Here is a 20350-nt window from a genome sequence, read left to right as displayed (position 1 = left end):
ATTTAATACATGGTTTCATTTGCCCTGCCCTGCCCGGCCCGGCCCCAATTAAACTCTTCAAAATGAAAGTTTTTCCAAAATGTTATCTAGTACCACTGTAGTGCTGGAACCAAATGTGAATGAAGTCTTTCCCAAAATAGAGGGCAGTAAGAGCCTGTTTGGCAGGCTTCTACTTCTCATAAAAATAAAATATAAATTCTTCTTGAGAAAACAATCTTGAGCTAGCGTCATCTAAAAGCTATTAGAAAGCACTACCAAAAAATTATTCAAATAAGTCCAAAAGTAATTTCTTAGCATAAGCAACTTTTGACTTTTCAAATGTCTAAATGCAACCGTATGAATAAATCAAATCAAGAAGTTGGTGATTCAGTCTTGCTGCAAGAGGAACCACATCACACATTCAAGGACATAAGAGGAAAAAATATTACCTTAAGAGAAGACTAAAGACAACCAATCTAATTACTATCTCATGTAATGGGAATATATATATTAAGAATCCCAAGTTACATTTCAATCATCTATCACACTAAAAACAATCAAAAAACATTCATATGAAAATATTTCTGTACACAAAGGCATCTAAAACTGTGGCGCCAAAATCAATTAATGCTCCTTAGGTCTGGAAATGTCCTCCCTCACACGAAGGCCAGAAATCTTAACTTCTATGGGGCTTAGGGTCGAATTTTTTATTAATGAAATGGTCCCCCAAAACTTCATGCCTAACACTGAGAAGTAACAAGTTAAAAGTATCTAAACACTTGAGCAGTAAATATAGACACCATAGAAAACATGAAGAGAAATGTCAAACCAATGATCTAAACCGAAGCCTTGTAATCCCAAGCTGATTTGCAATGATAGAAAAGGAGCTTATAGAAATTCCTGCTATGACTCAGCATATCTAAGTACTTAAATACATGTGAACATTATCCACTAGGGCAGCTACCTGAGTTGAAACGCATCTGAGGCAGTGCAGTATCACTGCCAGGCTCCAATGCCCCGTTAGATGTATACAGGTTTGACGTCGTTAGGCCCAAAACTTGCTGAACATACTGGGCACTTACGGTGACGCGTTTCAAGAATTCCTTTTACACAAGGATTGCAAAACAGATGGAAGCACTTTGTGATAACCACCTGAAAATAACATTAATAAGCTCAAGAATATAGCATGCGAGTACACCGATATATACAGAATTTAAGCTTTTAAAAAGATATGGAAAAAACATTATGAGCATGATTACCCAGTGGCCTACCAACCCAAAACACCAAATGACCTGAACAACCTAGTTACTCAACAAAAGATGGGGGGAACATGTAATTTGAATCTTGGACCCACTCGCAACTTAAAATAATGTTGCATATGCTACTTTCTTCCACGACTCAAAATGTGGTTGATAATGGAAGATATAATGAAGAGAATTGAAGCCATACCTCTTTTCTCTTATCAAGGCAAACACTGCACTTAAGTATTTCCTTGTATTCCCCGAGTTCCTGCTTAAGCTTTTCAGCTTCAGATGAACCGTCAGCAAGTGACTTCAATTGTTCAGCTTTCCTTTTCAAAGTTTCTAGATCTTCTTCTACTCTCTTTCTCTCAAACCTAGTAAGGATAAAAAGTTATTACGAAACATAAAAACAAACCAAGTCAAAGAAATAAAAAGCACCTCCATAAAACAGGAAAAGTGCAATAGAGACTTCAACCAAGTTTCTTTCTCTAGTTTTATGTAAAACTGAAAAGCACGATAGAGAAATTCCAGCCACCTCTCTTTCTCTAGGAATATCTGCATCTCAGCAAGATCCACTCGACCCATGTCAACCTTGTCTTGTGCTTCTTCAAGAGTGTCAATCAATTGCTGCAAGGACTTTCTCACATCTAACCATCTCTTTTGGGTATTTTCTGAAGTAGCTATCTTTTGGACCCTATCTTCTTTGAGTCTCTGAATTTGATCCAAGCACACTTTCAACTGTGAAGAAATATTACAATAATAAGCTCTAAATATAAATAATGATGATTCTGATTCGACTAGACAGTGTTAGAAAGTTTATATACAACTGAGCAACTCATATTACCTGATCTTCAATTCTAGGGGCTTTAGTGTCATAAAAATCAACAGATGTCTTGGTTTGTTGTATGGCTCTCTCCAGGGAACGCTTTTCCATAAGTAGATCATCTCCCATCTGCCTTGATTGCACCCCCTCAGAAACAAGCTGCAACAGAAGTAAAACTGAGTAGATGACAGTACAAAATTAAAATCAACTGAATGCAAAAATCCATTTTTGTTTCCTATTTCATGGGGTAAGATGTTGAGAGATAATCAAGCAAGGATTGTTGTAGTTCTTATAAGCAACAAATCAGACAGCAAGTCAGACAAAATTATAACAGGAATTCTTCTGTCACATGTTAACATTTATAAATACAGACGATGCTTTATTCGAAATGAGGATTCTAGTGAGGAAAACAAGTGCCAATACCATGTCAAAGTTTTCCATATTTGTGAGACAAATTAGCAAGGAAAAGCAACTTTGGGAAAATCTCAAACACTTCTATTGTTTTGAGGAGAACAAGTACCACGTAAAAGATCAGGAGAAGTGCGAAATCACAACAAAATAACATAGCCCACTTAAATTTCTCTATGTTCTTATTGCATTTCAAATTTGTCTTCTCCTTTTTAAAACCAACCAAATGAAAGCCACTTGGAAAATCATTTTCCTTCCTGTTATACTTGGACAACTAAACAAGCCTGGAATTTCAACTATTTTGGATTCTGTTTTCCTTTTCCTTGCAATTTCTTTACCCTGCTATCTTCAAAATTCAAATAGGTAATCGATTAGTTTTGGTAAGAATGTCATTACAAAATTGACATCTTGAGAGAGGCCATTGGAGAAGGAAGGCCTGCCAGGCCATAATTCTTCAGAAAAGGCCTGAGACATTGGCAGGAAATGAATAAAGGAAGCTTAAAGAGCTTTCTCCTCAGAGCTTTGCAGGCACTATAGTGCCCAGGAAGTTAAAAACATTATACAAGGACTCTAGTCCTGTTTCACTTAAAAGGGCCACCAGCCAGCCGAACGCTGAACAGCAATATATATTTGTTTGGGGGATCTTTCTCCAAATAAAGAAAGATGCAATTCTGTGTAGCTAGGTTTAAAATGCTGAACTGTATATGTTACCATAGTTTGTGACTGCCAGCAATGACGTTGCTCAAATTTCAGCCTAACCAAAAACAAATTAAAGAATTGTAGGAAATATCTGATATTGATCTCTAATATCAAGGTGCTGATTATGACCAGGTAACAATTTAAGGAGTATGAGATAATAAAGAAGTATATAAATCTCCAGGTAAAGAGAACAAGACTTCTCAATAATAACTGGAGGAGACAAAGCACTCTGTAAGCCATTGAATATTATCCAGTATCAACAGACATAAGAAATGACCTAAGGTAACAGCCAGGGGGCAGTGCAATCTAAAAACTGCTCTAAGTCGTTATTGTTGAATGTAGAAACTCTCAGCAGCTGAAACGAGTTTGAACAGCAAAAGCAAAACTATACATTTGAAACATATTCTAAAGAACAAGATCACAATAGTTTCACAGTAAAAATCATAGATCTTAGTTGCATCATAACCCCAGGTTATGTTTGCACAGACATGGACATGGCAACATGAATGGCGCTGACAGTCACATCACATGGTATGACAATTCTACATAAAAATAAAGGACATGAAACAGCTAAGACAGGCCAATGGAAAACATAGAAAACAATCTGTAACTGGACTATCTAGTATATTGCACATTCAGCTATTGAGACTGAACAATTACTGAGACCATCATGATAGGAAGCAGGTACTCAGTGAAGTATTCAATATTATGTCACGCACAAAATTAAGTGGACCTTCATCACAAGAGTTGAAAAGATTTTACATTAACTGTCAACCTAATGCAACCCTTCTCCATTACCTGGGCTTGGGACAGGCAATGAAAAATAACAGAGGCAGAGAAGTATAAAACTAAGTGAATCAAAATACATATTTCAGAAAAAGAGCAAAATTAACAAGTGAAGTCAAAGCACAATAAAATATTACAATATTAACAGGTGAAATCAATGCACAAAAAGATCTTACAATAAACCATGCAATAAACAAGTTTTCTACATTGCAACCCATGTCTAGCATAAGTCGTCCAAAATGTACGGCACGTGATATGTGTACCTGCACTTCCAAATATTTTACTATTTTACTAACTAATTATCTGGACAGGTTTTGACATACTGGAAACTTTAAGAGGTGCCTTCAAGGTCTATTGCCAATCCATTAATCAAATGGGAGAAACAGATGGAAAAACTTTCTATGAAAATTTATTTAAGATCAAACAAATTGATGTTGGAAATATTTCCATTTAGTTGAAACCTGGCTTATTACTTACCTTCATGTTATAGTCATCCCTTTCGCTGATTTCCTGCAAAAGTTTTTGGTTTTGAGTCTGCATATCATCATATGCCTGTCCAATGGTCTGTTGGAAAATAATGCCAACAATTTTAGGCCAGTTTCAGAAATTTAAATAAGGAGTCATCCATCTGAAAAAATTTGGTAGAATAGAAACCTCAATCTCAGAAAGATAGGCCTCAGTTTCCTCTTGTTTGGAGTTTAGGACATCAGAAAGCCCGGATTTTTCCCTGAAATACCCGTAGATGAAAAATCATTCAGAATGATCAGAAGGCAAAAGAAGCAACTTAGGCCTGCTAAAGTGAATACCGACAGACATTATATATAAGTTTTCAGTAATTATTCTTGTTCCTTTAACTTTCATATACGATTAATGCCAGAACAGAGGATATCTAGCTGTTAAGTCTCAGACACTAACCCACACTTGACACAGCTTCAACGTGTGTCAGACAGCCCATAACAGAAATCAGACATGATTTGGACACAAGCAATAGAAATGACCCAAAATTTTTAGTATACAGACGTAATTTTTGGGATCAAAGATGCGGGATCAAAGGAAATATACACAAGTGTAGAACTTAAGATGGTAAGCTACAAATTAATGCGCTGCACTTTTTGACAGGATCAGTTGACCAAAAGGTGCAAACGAAATAATCTTCCATATTGTCAACACATGATCACCAAGCCCCCCCACCCCACCCCATCCAATATTGCAACTCCCAGTTTCTCATCAAAATCAGCTCCTGATAACTTTACTCCCAAGTCTTAATCTCTCTATTTCAGTTCTCATCTTGTTTATTAAGGCCTTTTTCTTCTATCCTCTTTGCCTTGCATAATCCAATTGTATTAATGAAGTTTATGGTTGTTACTTCTTTTATGCTCCTTCAACTTAGGTCTACAGCCATGAACCATTTATGTCCATTCAAGATCTCATGTCACCCCATGTGTCCATGAAACACAGAAAGCAGGCATCAAAATAGGAACAAAAAGAGATCAAAATCTTATATACACGTGCATTAATACCAAAAATCAAATCTCAAATTAAAGCATGTGATATGAAATGGTAAAAACTATCCAGTTGAAGTTAAAAAATGAGTTATTTCCCAACGGTAACCAGTAATTAGAAGATATAAACTCTTGTGAAGCAGATAAATCATGTCAATTCTTTAGCAGAATTACACCATAGAAAATGCAACAATTATTCAAGCATTCATTACTCGTTGAAGAAAGACTTAGAGAAAAGGGAAGCAAATGGAAAAGCTGCAAAAGCAGCCAAAGATGGAAATGTGAAGGTGGCAACACAACCTTAAACCACGTCTCAACTGACAAGAAAGTATAGTAGGATACTAGACAAAAACCAGCATAATATGGAACAGACCTTCTAGAGGCCACTAACTTCTGTCTCAGATCAGCAATCTCAGCTTCTCTAGCGGCTAACCTTTGCTGGGCTTTTGCCTCAGCTTCAATGGCAGCTTTAACTCGCAACTCCAAATTGTGTTCATCAAGAGAAGTCTTCAGGCTCTGAACGTGTGCCCATGCCTTGATCTCAGAACTTCTGGCTTCACCAACTTCCCTACACTCAACATGTCAAGGTTAGAAAGCACTCAACTTCAAGATAGTTGATTCAGAAAAGTATCAGTTACAAAATAAAACACATCCTGAAAGATATAACTATCTATGAAGACAGGCGATAACATGAGCATTTCGTAGAGTGGCAAATTTACCATTTCACAAACTCTTTCTTCGAATATATTGAATAATACATGGATTCCACAGCCATATATATAAGTGGTGTAATCACAAAATTAAGCAGTTTCGCATTTCTTACCTCAAAAAGCCTTCATATTTTGATACAAGTGCAAAAGAGAATACGCTGATTTTTTCACATTCAAATCTTTTAATTCTTAATTAATGTATACAAGTTTTTTCGGAGGCGAGCGGATTTCAAATTGAGATAGGACAACCAAGTCAAGTTTCTAATCTTCCGATACATTACGGAAAGAACCAGAAGTCATTTGAATACAATCAGAACGAGAACTTTCTAATAAAATGCTAACCTTGAATCAGTCGATTCACGTCTATACATTTCCAAAAAAAGCTTCAAGTCTGAATCAGCTTCCTTTAAATCATGGAGCTACAGCAAGAAATCAAAATTACAAAACCTTTGAATTAATTCATCCTTATTTTAAAAATTCATCTGCAGAAATTTTGCTGTCCATGTCAAAAGGTAGACCTCCGCTACAGGGATATATGATAGCTATTACAATTATTTCAGTGTGAAAACAAAACCACAAATCATGAAAAGAGAATTTGGCAGATCATCTTACAGTATGCCTAGATAATGCATCAGAATGCTATATATATTGTCCACTTACATTACATGTAAATGGGTTAAAGTGGGTTTGGGCCATAAATGTTAGATAACCTACAAGAGATATAAGAATAACTTCTTTTTTGAGCCAAGAGCAGCAAGTACAAATCACATATAAGAGTAACATTCTTATTTGCACCTTAGGTCTCGAAAAACGATTGTTTGACAAGTAAACTTAAAATAACATGGGATTTGTCACCATACGCTTATGTAACAGAAAGCAAAAATCATACCACAGCTTGTAATTTCTGTTTTTCAGCATTTTGCTGAGCAGATCTGGAGGACGAAAAGTCGAATTCCTTAACCTATACATATTTAAGGAATGGTTTTAACCAGCATCACAAATAATTTTTATGAAAATGACTGCAAGTATAACAAATTCCACCTTGCCATCGAGAATGTCGGTAACAGATTGAACATCAGCGCACAAACAATGAATGTGAGAAGCAGTCTCCTTGTGTTGAAGCAACTGATTCTGCATGTTACCCATTTTCTCAGGAAATGAAGAAACTAAAGCTTTGAACTCCGCAATGATTTCTTTCCTACCTGAAGTTAATAAAATCAATATAGCCGTGTGACACTTAGACAGAGAAGCGACAAGGATGCCGTGAGATATGAGGGAATACCAGGATCTCTAGATGCTTCTTCCAGATTGGCTTCAATAACCCTTTTTTCTTCGATGCATTTTTTTATCTCTGTTTCCAGATTAGCTATTCTAGACTTGGCCACCATCGAAGATTGACATAAAACATCAGCCAATTCATTTTTCATGTGAATTTCTTTTTCCCGCCAAGCAAGCCTGTCTTTCTGAACCTGAATTAAGTTGATGAGTCAGCATAGAGAATAAATATTCTTCAAAAACCAAAAATGAAGTTAAAATTGAAACTACCAACCAGTAACAACCTGTAGTTTCTCATAAAGAGCTTGATATTGAACTACATCTGCTTTCGACTTTGCAAGTTGATCTTTAAGTAGGAGATATGGTCGAGAAGAACAAATTCCCTTCACATTCTTCAGATTGTTCTGTCAAACAAAAACCCAATTTGTGGACTAGTGAAAGGAGTACGAGAAAAAATGCAGTCAGAAAACACCATATAAGACGAACGACAATCTGAACACGAGAGAAAGCAATTAAAAGAATTAACCTGCAAATTTGATAACTGTCTCAATATCTTTATCCTATCTTCATGAAGATGTTTGAGTTCCTGTAGTCGAGAAGAGGATTGGTTCTGCAAAAGTGCACAAATTAGCTTAGACCATTTTACCTGAGGAAACACAATTGACATAAGCTAGAGGAAACAGAGTGCAGGTGAATACCAATAACTCCTTCAATGCCAACTCCATCTCTTGCAAATCATCTTGTTTGTCTCTGGTCTCATCAGTGATGACATGCTTGTTTTGTCGATTTAGGACAGGAAAAGATGCTCCTTTTGCCAGATCTATCTCCACTTTTATGATGGCCAAATTACGGTTGCTGTCTTCCAATTCTGAAATTGCATTCTCCAACTCTCCTATAGATGGACAACCAAAATATGTCAGTTACAGTACCTCCCACGAGGATTTTTCAGGCATACATGAAGCATACCAAATAATTTGGAGAACATGCAAGGCTGGTACATTTTAAAGAAAATTATAAAAAAGGCCTCAAACAGACAGTATCATTTCTGAGAAAAACAATCACACTTTTAGTGACACCAGTATAATGTACATGCATCAAGCAAGTGGTGAATACGATCAAGGAAACTGATATTTTTTTCAGTATGGCAGCATACTTCAGAATTCCCCAGCAGATGTAATGGATTTTCCAAATAAGATGCAAGACAACAGCAGAACTACACCTAAGACTAAATCAAAAAAAAATTAGGATTGGCTACATGAATATTTTTCGCCACTCCAAATAACATTCAAAAAGCAAACTTGAAATTAGTCCTCTATATGCAAGAAAATCTTGAGCATGATGCTTCAAATCATTCAATAGCACAATGCAAGTGATGCAAACTAGATTCATGAGCATAGAAACTACTAAGAAGATTCGGAGCATGCATACAGGAAGAGTGTTGCGGCAAAAGACTGTTGGCAACTAAGTGCTACGTGAAAAAAATTGTATTCTTTTAATTTTGGGGGATGATTACAGAGATACCATTTACATTTTACCTCTTCAAAAACCGTGAAGAAAATATCAACACAAACAACTGTAACAAAAGAGAGACACCAGACTGAATAGAGAAAGCTACCAAGAGCATCAGAAACTAAATGTTCTAAATTCAGTTTGCTCAAGCACTTTAATAACCCAGCCTTCAGACTTCCCCAAGTTCATCTGATTCTTTTTTCCTATAAGTTAAACATTCCATTTTTGCTCCCTGAACAATTAGGCAAAAACATTTGAATTAATAACTCCTGATGGGTATATATACTTGATGTTGCAGATGTGGAAGCACACTTCAGAAAGAACTTATTTCATATGAAGTTTGCAAAAGACAACTTGCATGGCTTCAAAATCAACTTGATGGATACTCCAATCCAAATGTTCTACCTACTTCAAGAGTTGTTACATCTTTAAGAGTGCAAAAACAATTAAAGAGAATGTAAGCAGGCAACAAGACTGAATTTAATAGAAAAGAAAGGAAGATGTTATACTTAAGCAACTTCACAAAACAAATACGCAATGATTATCGCATACTTAAACAACTTCATGAAAGCAGATGCACCCAAAAAAATTCCTGAAACCAAATACACACATTGATGAAGATTCATTGTGAGCAACAAATACTTCCACCAACTGGACCCTGGACCCTAGGTAAATTTTAGCTGAGTACTTAGCCCCATGTAGCTTGAGCTGAAAGATATTAGTCAAAGACGTTGAAGAGAATTGCATCCTAAAAGAACATTAATATGCTCAACCGAAACATAATGATCTGGTATATACCTATAAAAGTAAAGATTATAGTGGGAATAATCAAATACCTTTCAAACCTTTAAGGTCAGCTTTATTCTTAGTGTCGGTGTCTCGATTGCCCTGAAATTCAGCAGCCAGTGATTTGTGCTTCAAGTGAAGATTGCCCACTGCCAGTCTCAGTTTCTTAACTTCCGCCTGCAAATCACAGGATACCCCCTGCTGGCTCCATCCTATGGTAGGAGAAAAGAAAACGACAGAACAAGAAAACAAAGCAATCAATTTCAAAGGCAGAGCACCCAGACTGCTGATAAGAAACTGGTGATCTATATTCAAAAGCTTCAACGCTGTATCCATGTTCCTTGCATGGCCTTACCATCAGACAGAAGCACATTTAAACATGCAGCAGACATGCTACTCTTCAAATTACTCAAATCTTCACATGCATTGACTGTGTTATGCAGTATGCTCTTTCTCTTTTCACCATCAATTTGTCTATCTTCTTCAGACAGAATTGTAGTTGTGCCGGCTGAGCTACTTTCAGTTGCGCCCTTTTCTAAGAGTCGGCTTAAAAAAGCTTTCTCAGGATGAAAATCACCATCTAAGAAGCAAATAATTAAACATCAGCAAACATAAATTTCATGCATCTAGAGTTCACCCATCAACTCAAAGTAGTTCAAAATGAAAAAAAAAAATGCTGGAGAGTCATCTGTTTCACAACTTGCTTTATACTCAATGAAGCAGTTTTTTAAGGTTAAATAACCCAGGAATCTCAAAGTAATAGCATTAACACTGTGGAGCTATAGCAGAGAAGATATTAGAGAGGAACTTATGAAAGTAATGTAATTTAAAAGATCGTTTAAAGACTTTAAACATAAAATTTCAGTAGGATTAAATCAAACGCCGAACAGATAAATCTTCACAGACTCTAACAACCAAAACTATCCGCACAATCTATAACAGGTACGATAGGGCTTGAAGATTGGAAACTTCAAGTGGAAGCCCTAAACCTAAAGACAAAGACATAAGCCACTTGCTTTCAACTTGTAGTTTGACTTTTTTCTAAGGGAGTTGGCTCTTATATAGAAAATCCTAAAGATTAAATTCAATTCAATTTTACCCATGATATTCGCCACTTTCTTTTCTCGAGTAAAATTCACAAGTCCACATCAGGGGAAATCATTAATAGACAAACTGGATTTTAAATAATGAAGAGATGGGAGGTGAATAAAGATAAATAAAGGGCTAAAAGATGTAAGTGGAATTACAGCAGAGGACATGCCAGATATAGATTTAAGAAAAAAGGAACATGAAACGTCAGGATCTAACACTTATCTATCTCGTAAACTGAACACATTTCCTGGCCTGATGAGGGATCGATTTTGGGAACTAATATAAACCAAGAAAAGGAAACTAATTGCACTTAACTAAAAGTTCAAAAACACATTTTGTATGTTGTTCAAACATAACACGCTCAAATAATAAAATCGAAAATTCATGGAAACTCAAATCAGAAATCATCAATCAAATACTATGAAAAATGAAGATATAGCATGCCATGTGTATCACACAAAGAAATATCCAGTAGACTGATCTTACTTGATATCAAACTCAGGTTTTAAGAGTTAAAACTCAGATCGTGCATCATCTTGAAGTAAAAATAGGAACCGAAGTGAAAGAAATAACTGGAAATGAAGAAATAGATCCTGATGGATAAAACAAAGATGCAGGTATAAGGAAATTTATATGATATCAATTTGCCGAATACAAGGGAAAACTCTTTAATCTTGGTAAGTGGTCAAAATCGTACAAATTAAAAATGTCGATCTGCCACATATCAGCACATTGGGTGAATACATGTGATATATAAATTACCGTACATAGGACGTGTTTCAAAATGAAAATGTGCCTAAGAGGAATCAGGACAGAAAATAAATAAAGGGGGAGGATGCTGTGTAAGTCAAGGCATCTCTCACCATCTTTGACAATTTGGTGTTCAAAACCTCGTCCACTTGTCACCAAATCTTTTACACGAGTAGAATGTGATTCTAAGTCATCAATGAGCTGGTATAAAAGTGGAACCAAAATCATTAGGTCCAGAACATTGTCCATGAGGCAGTTAATGTGTGTGTATATACACACACACACACAAGCAAAAGTAATAGAACGATATCGAAAAAAATATTCACGTCAAAATTATATACCTCTTCCCATGAATTATTAACCACAGTCAAAGACTTCTCATTTGACTGTTGTTTCTCCTTTAATTGACACAACTTGTATTGCAGAGCACGGATCTCAATCTTTTGAGCTTCTAACTTCTGGGTAAGTTTCTGATTTTGAAATTGAAGTACTGCCGCGTCAAGCTACAGCAACGGAAAATTTAATTTTAAGGAAATGATGCAACAACTTACTCAAATATAATAAGAAAATTCCAAATTTAGCCTTAGTAATACTTTCATGCGAACAAACTCCAAAAACGATGTAGGAATACTGTTTGATAGAAAGTTTACAGCTAAACAGAGTGGGCAAATCCTTTCGGGACAAATTTCTTTCCTCTGTAGAGCAGATATGTTCAACACATTAATTGCCCGTCAAGTAGCATTAAAACCCAATAACAAGTGAATATGTAAAAGCATCCTGAAAATTGGTACACTAGCGGCTCATATTAATTAAAGTTCAATATGCAAGGGAAATTTGTCGAGCACATATGAATATAAGATAATCATTTCTTCAGCAATCATTTGTAGAGAACTCTAGAAAAGGACACTTGACTTCTTAAACGTTGTAACTCTACTAGTCACCATACAATGATTTGTTCATCGTACCTTTTGAAATATGCTCTAATTATGGTATAAATCTATTAAAGGAAAACCACATCACTTTGAAATAATCAAAGCTCTAACACAAAGATGCCTACATAGGCCCACTTCTGTGCACTAAATAACATTTTTGGTGAAAAAGAGTCAAGGTGAAGCTTCACTAAGAAGCAGTATACATAAAGAAACTGAAAAAAGTATTACCAATCTGCTCCAGTGAAACACAATTGCCAAAATCCATCCAAATGTCTGCGCAAGTCGAGATGGATTAAATGTGTTGAAAGCGTTACAACAAAATAAAGACTTTTTATCCTCCACATTAAACTGAGAGTAAATCAAAATTATATATCACTCCAGTTTATTGTTCAGAACAGTCCTCATTTTAATGTAATACAAATGCTCTGCATTATGCATATTGGTAATCAGACTAACTAATAATAGAGTTAAAAATATTATTTTTCCCCTTCTTGAGCGGGGAGGGTGGGACTGTGCTTTTTTGGAATTCTTTCCGTACAGAGAGAAAGAGAAAACACAAAATCAAAGTAAATATTATCTTAGTAAATAAAATTTAACAAGAGGGGTGCTCAAAAGGAAGGAACAAAAGAAAAAAGGAAAAATAAGAAACAAAGAGAACTGATTGTTTAGAAATTAGGACTGTAAAAAGACTAACATAAAGTGGAAACATAATGCCTTGAAATGTGCTCCCTGAACGATATTTTATACAAAGTTACCCACTTCCTTTCTTCTCAGTTCTAATAACAACTTATACGGGTCCGTGTTGATGCCAGTGATATAACTCCTTTATATTGTCTAATTTATAAGAGCATTGGCAATCGTGACTGGCCAAGTTTTAAAATTATGAATGTTCTTTTCAGGATGTAGAGAGTCACAGCGGCATGCTAAAGAGACCAAAAGGGAGTAAAATGTCACATATCAGGTGATATCCCGGGTCAAGCAAATTCTCAGATTCCCAGGCAGCTCAGTGGTAAGATGAACCTGCTCATGACCCAATTTTAGAAACAACAGGCACATTATCGAGTTCAACATATGCAAAGCACATAAAGAACCCATAAGTAGCATAAGCAGAGAGTTCAATATCTGCAGACTGCATGGCTTAGAGCATCTCCACATGTCCTATTAAGAATTTCGTCTCAATATTTCTAGAATTCTAAAGATAAGAATTTTGGTTTCTAGTATAAAGTTCTAATTCTTCATAAACTCTTTCTTCTGAAAACAGTATTCCTCACTGTTAACATATATTCTTGACTATGGGTAATCCGACTATATTACGCACCTCAAATCAAGATTCCTTTGGACAATTCCTCTCTGTAACATATATTCAAGAGTATGGGTAATCCAGATTTATTACGCGTCCCAAATCAAGATTCCTTCAAACAAGAGATGGTGAATATAACACAAATCATATAAAATTTCGGGTCTTCTTTTTCATCTCTGATTACTCGATAATTTTCACAAGCACAAATTCTTGATAACTTCTTTCATTGTAAGAATTTTCTATTTATGCGAGCTGGAGCTGCCTTAGCTTATGGCTAGAGCAATGGGAAGGCCCCAGCAGAAAGAAAAGTAAAGACAACGAGCGCTCCACCAGCTTGGTAGGCCGCAGGTACAGAAATCCACAAAATTAAAGAAGCAACGATGCACTAGAATGCACGAATCAGATGTCCTAAGCATAGTGAGAGTAGGAATGCTAGGTAACATGCAGCCAGTGTTTTGATCTTGACTTTGAATGAAGAAAAGGATGCACCATTCCACTCTGCCTTCCGTAAAGAGCAGAAGCAGGAATAAATATAGAAAAAGAATAACTCACATTGCAACTGTGGAAAATATATTAATATGTAACAAGAACCCAAAAAGGTCAAAATAAGAAAAGGAAAAAGTTAATTCAAGATTAGAAAATGCGATGACTATTGCATTATGTTAGGTCATCTTGGTATCGTATCCAAGAATTCTATTAATGTAAAATGGATAACAATCTATTCCTCTTCTTCATTCTTAATAGAACCCCCTACACAACCTTTTTAAGACCCCCGAACTCTAACTATTTCAATGGTATAGGTGTCGTCATGCCACGAATCACGACCAACTCCTTCCATTACAGCTAGTGAGCACTTTAGGTAGTTAATGCAATTTAATAAGGATAAAAATATAATACTGAAAGAAGAAGAAAATGTAAAATAGCCGCAAATGGCTGAAATCTGGCTATTCTAAATGCAAGATCTACACGGTGGGGAGTGGTACGGTCAAAGATGATATCAATTATCACCATGACATATCTTCTCATGCCTATAAGCTACCTCCCCAATTTCCTTTTCTACAAGGCCCACCTTCAGACCAGGCCAAGCCTTCAGGATAGAATCCATACCCAGTTCAGAAATTAGCTACTAGTGCAAATAACTATCGGAAAGAAAATGGAGCCAATCATAAACCCATTCTGCACATCATGTTTAGAGAAGATATAAATCTTGATAAATTAAAAATATATAAATAGACTAAAAATTTCACCTTTTTATCCTCGGATAAGGGCACGAGGGAATGTTTCTTCACAGTAGCGGCAGTAGGTGATATAGAGCTAAAATGACGTCGCTTTCTGCCAGCTTCACCTGTGCTCCCCATCGGTAACCCGCCCTCCCAAAACAAAACCCTAAAACTATCAATTATTCTCTAAACCACATAAAATTTTGCAGCCAATATACCATAACAAATTCTAAAAGTTAAACACCCATACACACTAAACAATCCGTATATACAAAATTAGATTGTTTTTCCTTCAAGTAAACATTAATTCAGGAAAAATTAAAAGAATTGTACAGTTTTATACTGGCACAGAATCTGGGTTTCAATGGAGTCAATTTGTAATCAATCCTTGAATTTTTTATCTCCTCTTTTTCCCTGTAAACTGAAGAACAGGCTGATAGAACTCTCCCTTACACGCACATACGCGCACAAGCAGACACAAACACGATCTCCTCTGTATACAGCATGGTTGGAGAGGTGGAATTTTTTCGATTGAGGAAATTAATGGAGAAAGGTGGAAATTTGAGAAATCTTACGAGGGTGATTTAGTCATTTCATAACTTGCCGTATACTGGCAGTTTATAGAAGTGTGTACACAATACATTACACCCGTCACACAAAAAAGGATCATGAATATTTTATTTCATCGTGTGAGGGTCCCTCACTTTTGTATACACATAGCATTTTACTCGCGGTAATCTGATTGTTACAATAATTAGGGTGCCGTGGCAGCAGATTACCTGATTTTTGTGTTGAAATAATCCTTATTCCATAAATCTTAATTATTAAGCCCCCATTTATTTCTCATTTTTTAAAAAAATAAAAATTAAAAATATAGTTGTTACGAACTTCATATTAAAGATAAAAATTTAAATTATGTAATGAATAACAGTCATATTTTTCATTTTAATGAAAAAATAATGAGAACCAAACAGAGACTAAATTTATAGCAAGCTAATATTCTATCTAATATATTTTTTTTGTGTTTTACGGATGAAAAGTTATATAATCTACATATGTTATATTTATCTTAGAAATTAGTTATCCTGAATATGGTAAATTTATTGCAAGTTAATATACAATCTAACATTTTTTTTTTGTTTTGCAAATTAAAAGCTATATAATGTACGCCTATCGTATTTATCTTAGAAAATGCAATAGCAATTTAATATTTGACCTAGCGGGTTTTGTTTATTGGACAGTTGAAAAAGCAAGAACTTGTCCGTGATGTAATCATCCTGAATGCTATAAATTTATATCAAGTTATTCGATCTAATGAATTTTATTCGTTCGACGGTTGAAAAAACAAGTAGTATACACACATCCTACTTCTCTTAAAAACTATAATTATAGTAAGTTAATATTCAATCTAATGATTTTTTTCGTCCAGTAGTTGTAAAGGAATGTGACTTTCACACGTTGTATTTATCTTGAAAAACTTCAAATTTGAAATAAGTAATTTACACGTGTCGTGCTATCTTAAAAACTTTGGAATTTATACTTCTTAATATTCGATTTGACATTTTTTTTTGTTTATTCAATCATTAGAAAGACGTATATAACTTACACATAGTGCGCGTGCGCGCACACGTATATATATATGTATCTCAATTGAAATTTTAATAAATTTAAAAAAATTAATGAACTGTGTAAATTAGAACATATTTTCACATAATTCATAAGAATCTCATTAAAATTTTTGAAATTTCAAAAGAAATTTGTTATTTTATTTTTAAGTTTGGAATTTTTCAAAATCTAAAGGGATCCGTCTTCAACTTATATTTCGTTGGATTTTAAACGATTGTATATTCTAATGAATTTTGTGAATTTGAATATGTTTTTACAAATTTACAAGAATCTCACTAATAACAGTGAAACGAAATTGTTTTTTATATGTATTTTTAAGTTTGAAATTCATCAAAAAATTTTAAAATCCGTCACTAATGAAATCATTATAAATTCATGAGTTATTGAAGATACATAAATTTTATATATTTTTATTGAAATTCATTAAAATCTCAATTGAAGATAGCTAGATTTTAATGGAAATCATTAAAATCTCAATTAGAGGCACTTGATTTTAAAAGAATTTCTAAAAACATTATAATCTCAATTGAGGACACCATGTGAATCTTTAGTAATGAAACTATTTTAAATTGATGAATTATTAAGGAATTTTAATGAATTTAATTAAGATCCAATAAGATCTCAATTGAGGACATCTCCAAAAATATACAAAACATCGATATCAATAGAGAGAGAGAGAGTGGAGAAAAATGTATTTGGTCACCAAGATGTTGCTTTAGTCGCAGGTCAGTCTTTGACATTTAAAAATCAATAAGTTGGTTGATAACCTTTTACTATAATTCTACAACAGAAATTCTCAATGACGAAATTTGTCAAGCAATTCTCATGAAATCATTCGTCGTAACTTTTTCTTACATTTTAAACAGAAATTCTAAATAAAAGATTAATTTTCACCTAAAACAATCTCTTCCAGACAAACTTTAAGCTTCTGTTTGAAAATTTTTTCAAACGAAAGCTAAACATGTATCCAAACGGGGGCTAAAAAAGTAGGTGACTTAGGGGATGTTTGGCTAAGTATAAAAGAATAGGTAAACTTAACTTTCACCTAGTTTATTTGACATGAGCATGCATAATGTTCATATAATTTAGAGAGGTAACTTTAATGTTGTTTCAACTTCCAATCACGTTGTATAAGGATCAATAAGATATAAAAACAAATCGCATTATAGTCGCAAGTTCGTCAAAAGAGTGAACTCACGCAGGTTTGATTGCGTATCTATAATAAGCTTAATAACTGACGCATGACTTTTAATTTTTAGACAAATTATATCTCGCTTGAATCACATTCTTTAATATGCATTTTTCTTCAAAGTCACTGTTAACCACATACTCTTACAATAAAATAATTTTGTACATAAAAACTTTTTTCAGTTGTTTAACCACTATTTTCTTCGAAAAATAGCTTTTTACAAAATTTATTCCCAAAAAATGGGGCTTAAATAGGACCATAGATATCAAATATCAAATTAATATTAAGGGGAGCTAAAAAATATCAAGACAAATATCAAATTAATAAAATTGTTCTATCATTAATTATTGGAAATATCAAGGCGAGTTAAAAACCAAAGATTTGAAACACATATTTTTTTTTTTTAATTCCATTATTATTGACCACACTTCAAAGTTCCAATACATTTTCTCGATAAAAAGTTGATACACACAGGATTCTCTATCTCTCTCTCTCTCTCTCTCTCTTCCCAAATTCCATTACAGGCTTCGAATGAGGATGCCTTCAAATGTTATGCCAGGTCCAAATGCCAAAGCCAAACCCCATTCTTCTCCATTTTCTTTATTCAACTCCTCCCTCATATATTCCATCACATAAAATATAGTGTTACTGCTAACATTCCCAAAATCCATCAATGCCCTTCTGCTGCATTCGAGTTTCCCGTCTTTCAGATTAAGGATACATTCTAGTCGGTTTAGGATAGCCGGCCCTCCAGGATGCACAGCCCAAAACAGATCGTTATACTCCTTCAAACCAGCTTTCGCCATGAGTTTTTTGCAAAATTCCTCAATGTTGTCTTCAATCTTCTGAGGCAAGTCTCTACCTAGCTTGAAATTTATGCCCTCTTCAAAAAGGCGTCCATCGATCACATCGTGGGTTCCGGGCAAGAATTGCTGAATTGCATGATTCAGTTCCATAAATGGAAACTCTCTGCCTAGTATCGGATCAGCGCCAATAACGACAGATGCTGCACCATCTCCAAAAAGGGCTGCTCCAACTAAGTCGTAAGGGCGATCTTTGCTCGGAGGTCTAAATCCAAGAATGGTTGTTTCCGATGTTGTTAGCAAAACTCGACTTCCTGGATTGTTCTCAGCAATATCCTTGGCGACTCTAAGGCCTGTGACTCCTCCATAACAGCCTAAGAAGTATAGCATTACACGTCCAACGTCGTTTCTGAGGCTAAGTTCACTAGCAAGGTAAAGATCACCGCCGGGTAAACGTATCTCGCTCGAGGAAACATAGACAATGTGGGTGATATCTTCAACTGGCCTTCCCCATTCTTTTAGGCAAGCTAGGCTTGCTTCCTTTGCCATCTCGACTACTGCAGGATTCGCTATTTCAAGTCTTTGTTTGATTGTTGGAGAGCCTTCTGTAGCAAGTTCGGGATATTTTTCTAATATTTCTTTCGACATGACTGTATATCTGGTTTTCACAGTAGTAGTTTCGCCTGCGAAAGGATATATAAAAAAATGAAAGAAAAAAATATCAAAATGATCATTTTCTTAGACAGTCGTTCGAATGTTGAGCTCGAATACTAGACACCCATTTCAAGTCCACGAGTAAAAAGTATCAATTATGCTATTTTTCAGAAAATGTTTGACACTTTGATTGACATGCATTCACATGCGCATAGGAACCATGAATAAAAAATGCCAAAAAAGTGCTCCCCTTCCCCTCTCGTGAGTGTGGTGTGACACCCTCTCTGGCAGCATAGCGCAATTGAAAAAGTATCGTGCCAAGTTGCTCTCTTATTGCAAAATGACGGTAAAATTTGTGTTCCATATAACTTTAAAAAAAAAAATCATATACATTAATAAACTTAGTTTGTCTTACATAGGCGCTCAAGTTTCTCTTTAATAGCTAAATCACTGCATTTAGTATCTCGAATGTAACCCTCCACCAAGCGATCTTGAAGAACGAGTTGTCTCGGGAATGCCTTTCCAATGGCAAGTATTGTGGCCTTCCCTGGAGTTGGTGCGCGTCTAGAAGAATGGTATTGCTTAGTTACAACAATATTGTTGTTGATTTGCGACATGGCTAATTTCAAAGTAGTTTTGTTATGGTGAAATTCAAGTTGAAGAGTGCATTGAGTTTGGTGACTATAAATAGGAGGAGGCTATATTTTTTTTGGAGGGAGGTTGGTATCAAGGAACAGTAGCATGATGCAAATGAATAATGCACATACTTTAAATGTGAACAATTTTTGTGTTCTTGGAGGCTGGAGCGTGTGTAAGATCTTTTGTTGAAACAATCTTTTGATCTCAATTATAATTTATTGTCGAATACGTGTTTGGATTGTAAATTTCTACATACTTAAATGAATTCATTCTAGATACCTACTACGCTAAAATTAAGAAACATGTCGTATGTGATAATACACCGACTTAACTCGAATATGAAATATAATATGCGATATATTACTAAAGTGCAATTAATTTCTCCCTCAATGTTATGCTTGCCATGGTCAAAGTCATCGCAAGGACG

At 35.0% G+C, this 20350-nt stretch overlaps 2 protein-coding genes across 5 annotated transcripts; both read right to left on the bottom strand.

Moving 5' to 3' along the window:
• Positions 1–441: 441 nt before the first annotated feature.
• On the bottom strand, positions 442–15597 carry LOC111410866 (E3 ubiquitin-protein ligase BRE1-like 1). 4 transcript variants are annotated; one of them, XM_023041449.1, is made up of 20 exons: positions 15346–15597; positions 15040–15178; positions 11902–12063; positions 11674–11761; positions 10074–10298; positions 9769–9930; positions 8122–8315; positions 7950–8033; positions 7708–7827; positions 7431–7617; positions 7190–7350; positions 7038–7109; positions 6491–6567; positions 5812–6006; positions 4591–4663; positions 4414–4500; positions 2065–2202; positions 1756–1958; positions 1429–1594; positions 442–1131 (listed from the first exon to the last, which is right to left on the bottom strand). In XM_023041449.1, exons 2-20 carry the CDS (start codon positions 15148–15150, stop codon positions 1000–1002), a joined length of 2637 nt encoding a protein of 878 aa, XP_022897217.1. In that variant the 5' UTR covers positions 15151–15178; positions 15346–15597; the 3' UTR covers positions 442–999. The 4 variants fall into 4 exon arrangements, with proteins under 4 accessions (XP_022897217.1, XP_022897218.1, XP_022897219.1 ...); XM_023041450.1 differs by having other exon boundaries at positions 15040–15162; XM_023041451.1 differs by having other exon boundaries at positions 15356–15597.
• A 2645-nt stretch (positions 15598–18242) lies between these two features.
• On the bottom strand, positions 18243–19958 carry LOC111411085 (type III polyketide synthase A-like). Its single transcript, XM_023041654.1, has 2 exons — positions 19700–19958; positions 18243–19313 (listed from the first exon to the last, which is right to left on the bottom strand). Exons 1-2 carry the CDS (start codon positions 19899–19901, stop codon positions 18346–18348), a joined length of 1170 nt encoding a protein of 389 aa, XP_022897422.1. The 5' UTR covers positions 19902–19958; the 3' UTR covers positions 18243–18345.
• Positions 19959–20350: the final 392 nt, after the last annotated feature.

Source organism: Olea europaea, chromosome 15 (genome assembly GCF_002742605.1).
Source record: "Olea europaea var. sylvestris chromosome 15, O_europaea_v1, whole genome shotgun sequence".
In the NCBI taxonomy this organism is placed as follows: Eukaryota; Viridiplantae; Streptophyta; class Magnoliopsida; order Lamiales; family Oleaceae; genus Olea; species Olea europaea.
The sequence above is the reverse complement of the archived record's forward strand: the minus strand, read 5'-3'. Positions and strand labels throughout refer to the sequence as shown.

Excerpts from the sequence above, each read along its gene's own strand:
- LOC111410866 (XM_023041449.1), bottom strand. The coding sequence starts at position 15,150 with ATGGGGAGCACAGGTGAAGCTGGCAGAAAGCGACGTCATTTTAGCTCT. Across the intron at positions 8,034-8,121 it reads TGGCATTGAAGGAGTTATTG|AACCAATCCTCTTCTCGACT; the intron begins GTATTCACCTGC and ends GCACTTTTGCAG. Across the intron at positions 6,007-6,490 it reads CGTGAATCGACTGATTCAAG|GGAAGTTGGTGAAGCCAGAA; the intron begins GTTAGCATTTTA and ends TGTTGAGTGTAG.
- LOC111411085 (XM_023041654.1), bottom strand. The coding sequence starts at position 19,901 with ATGTCGCAAATCAACAACAATATTGTTGTAACTAAGCAATACCATTCT. Across the intron at positions 19,314-19,699 it reads AGAGAAACTTGAGCGCCTAT|GCGAAACTACTACTGTGAAA; the intron begins GTAAGACAAACT and ends ATCCTTTCGCAG.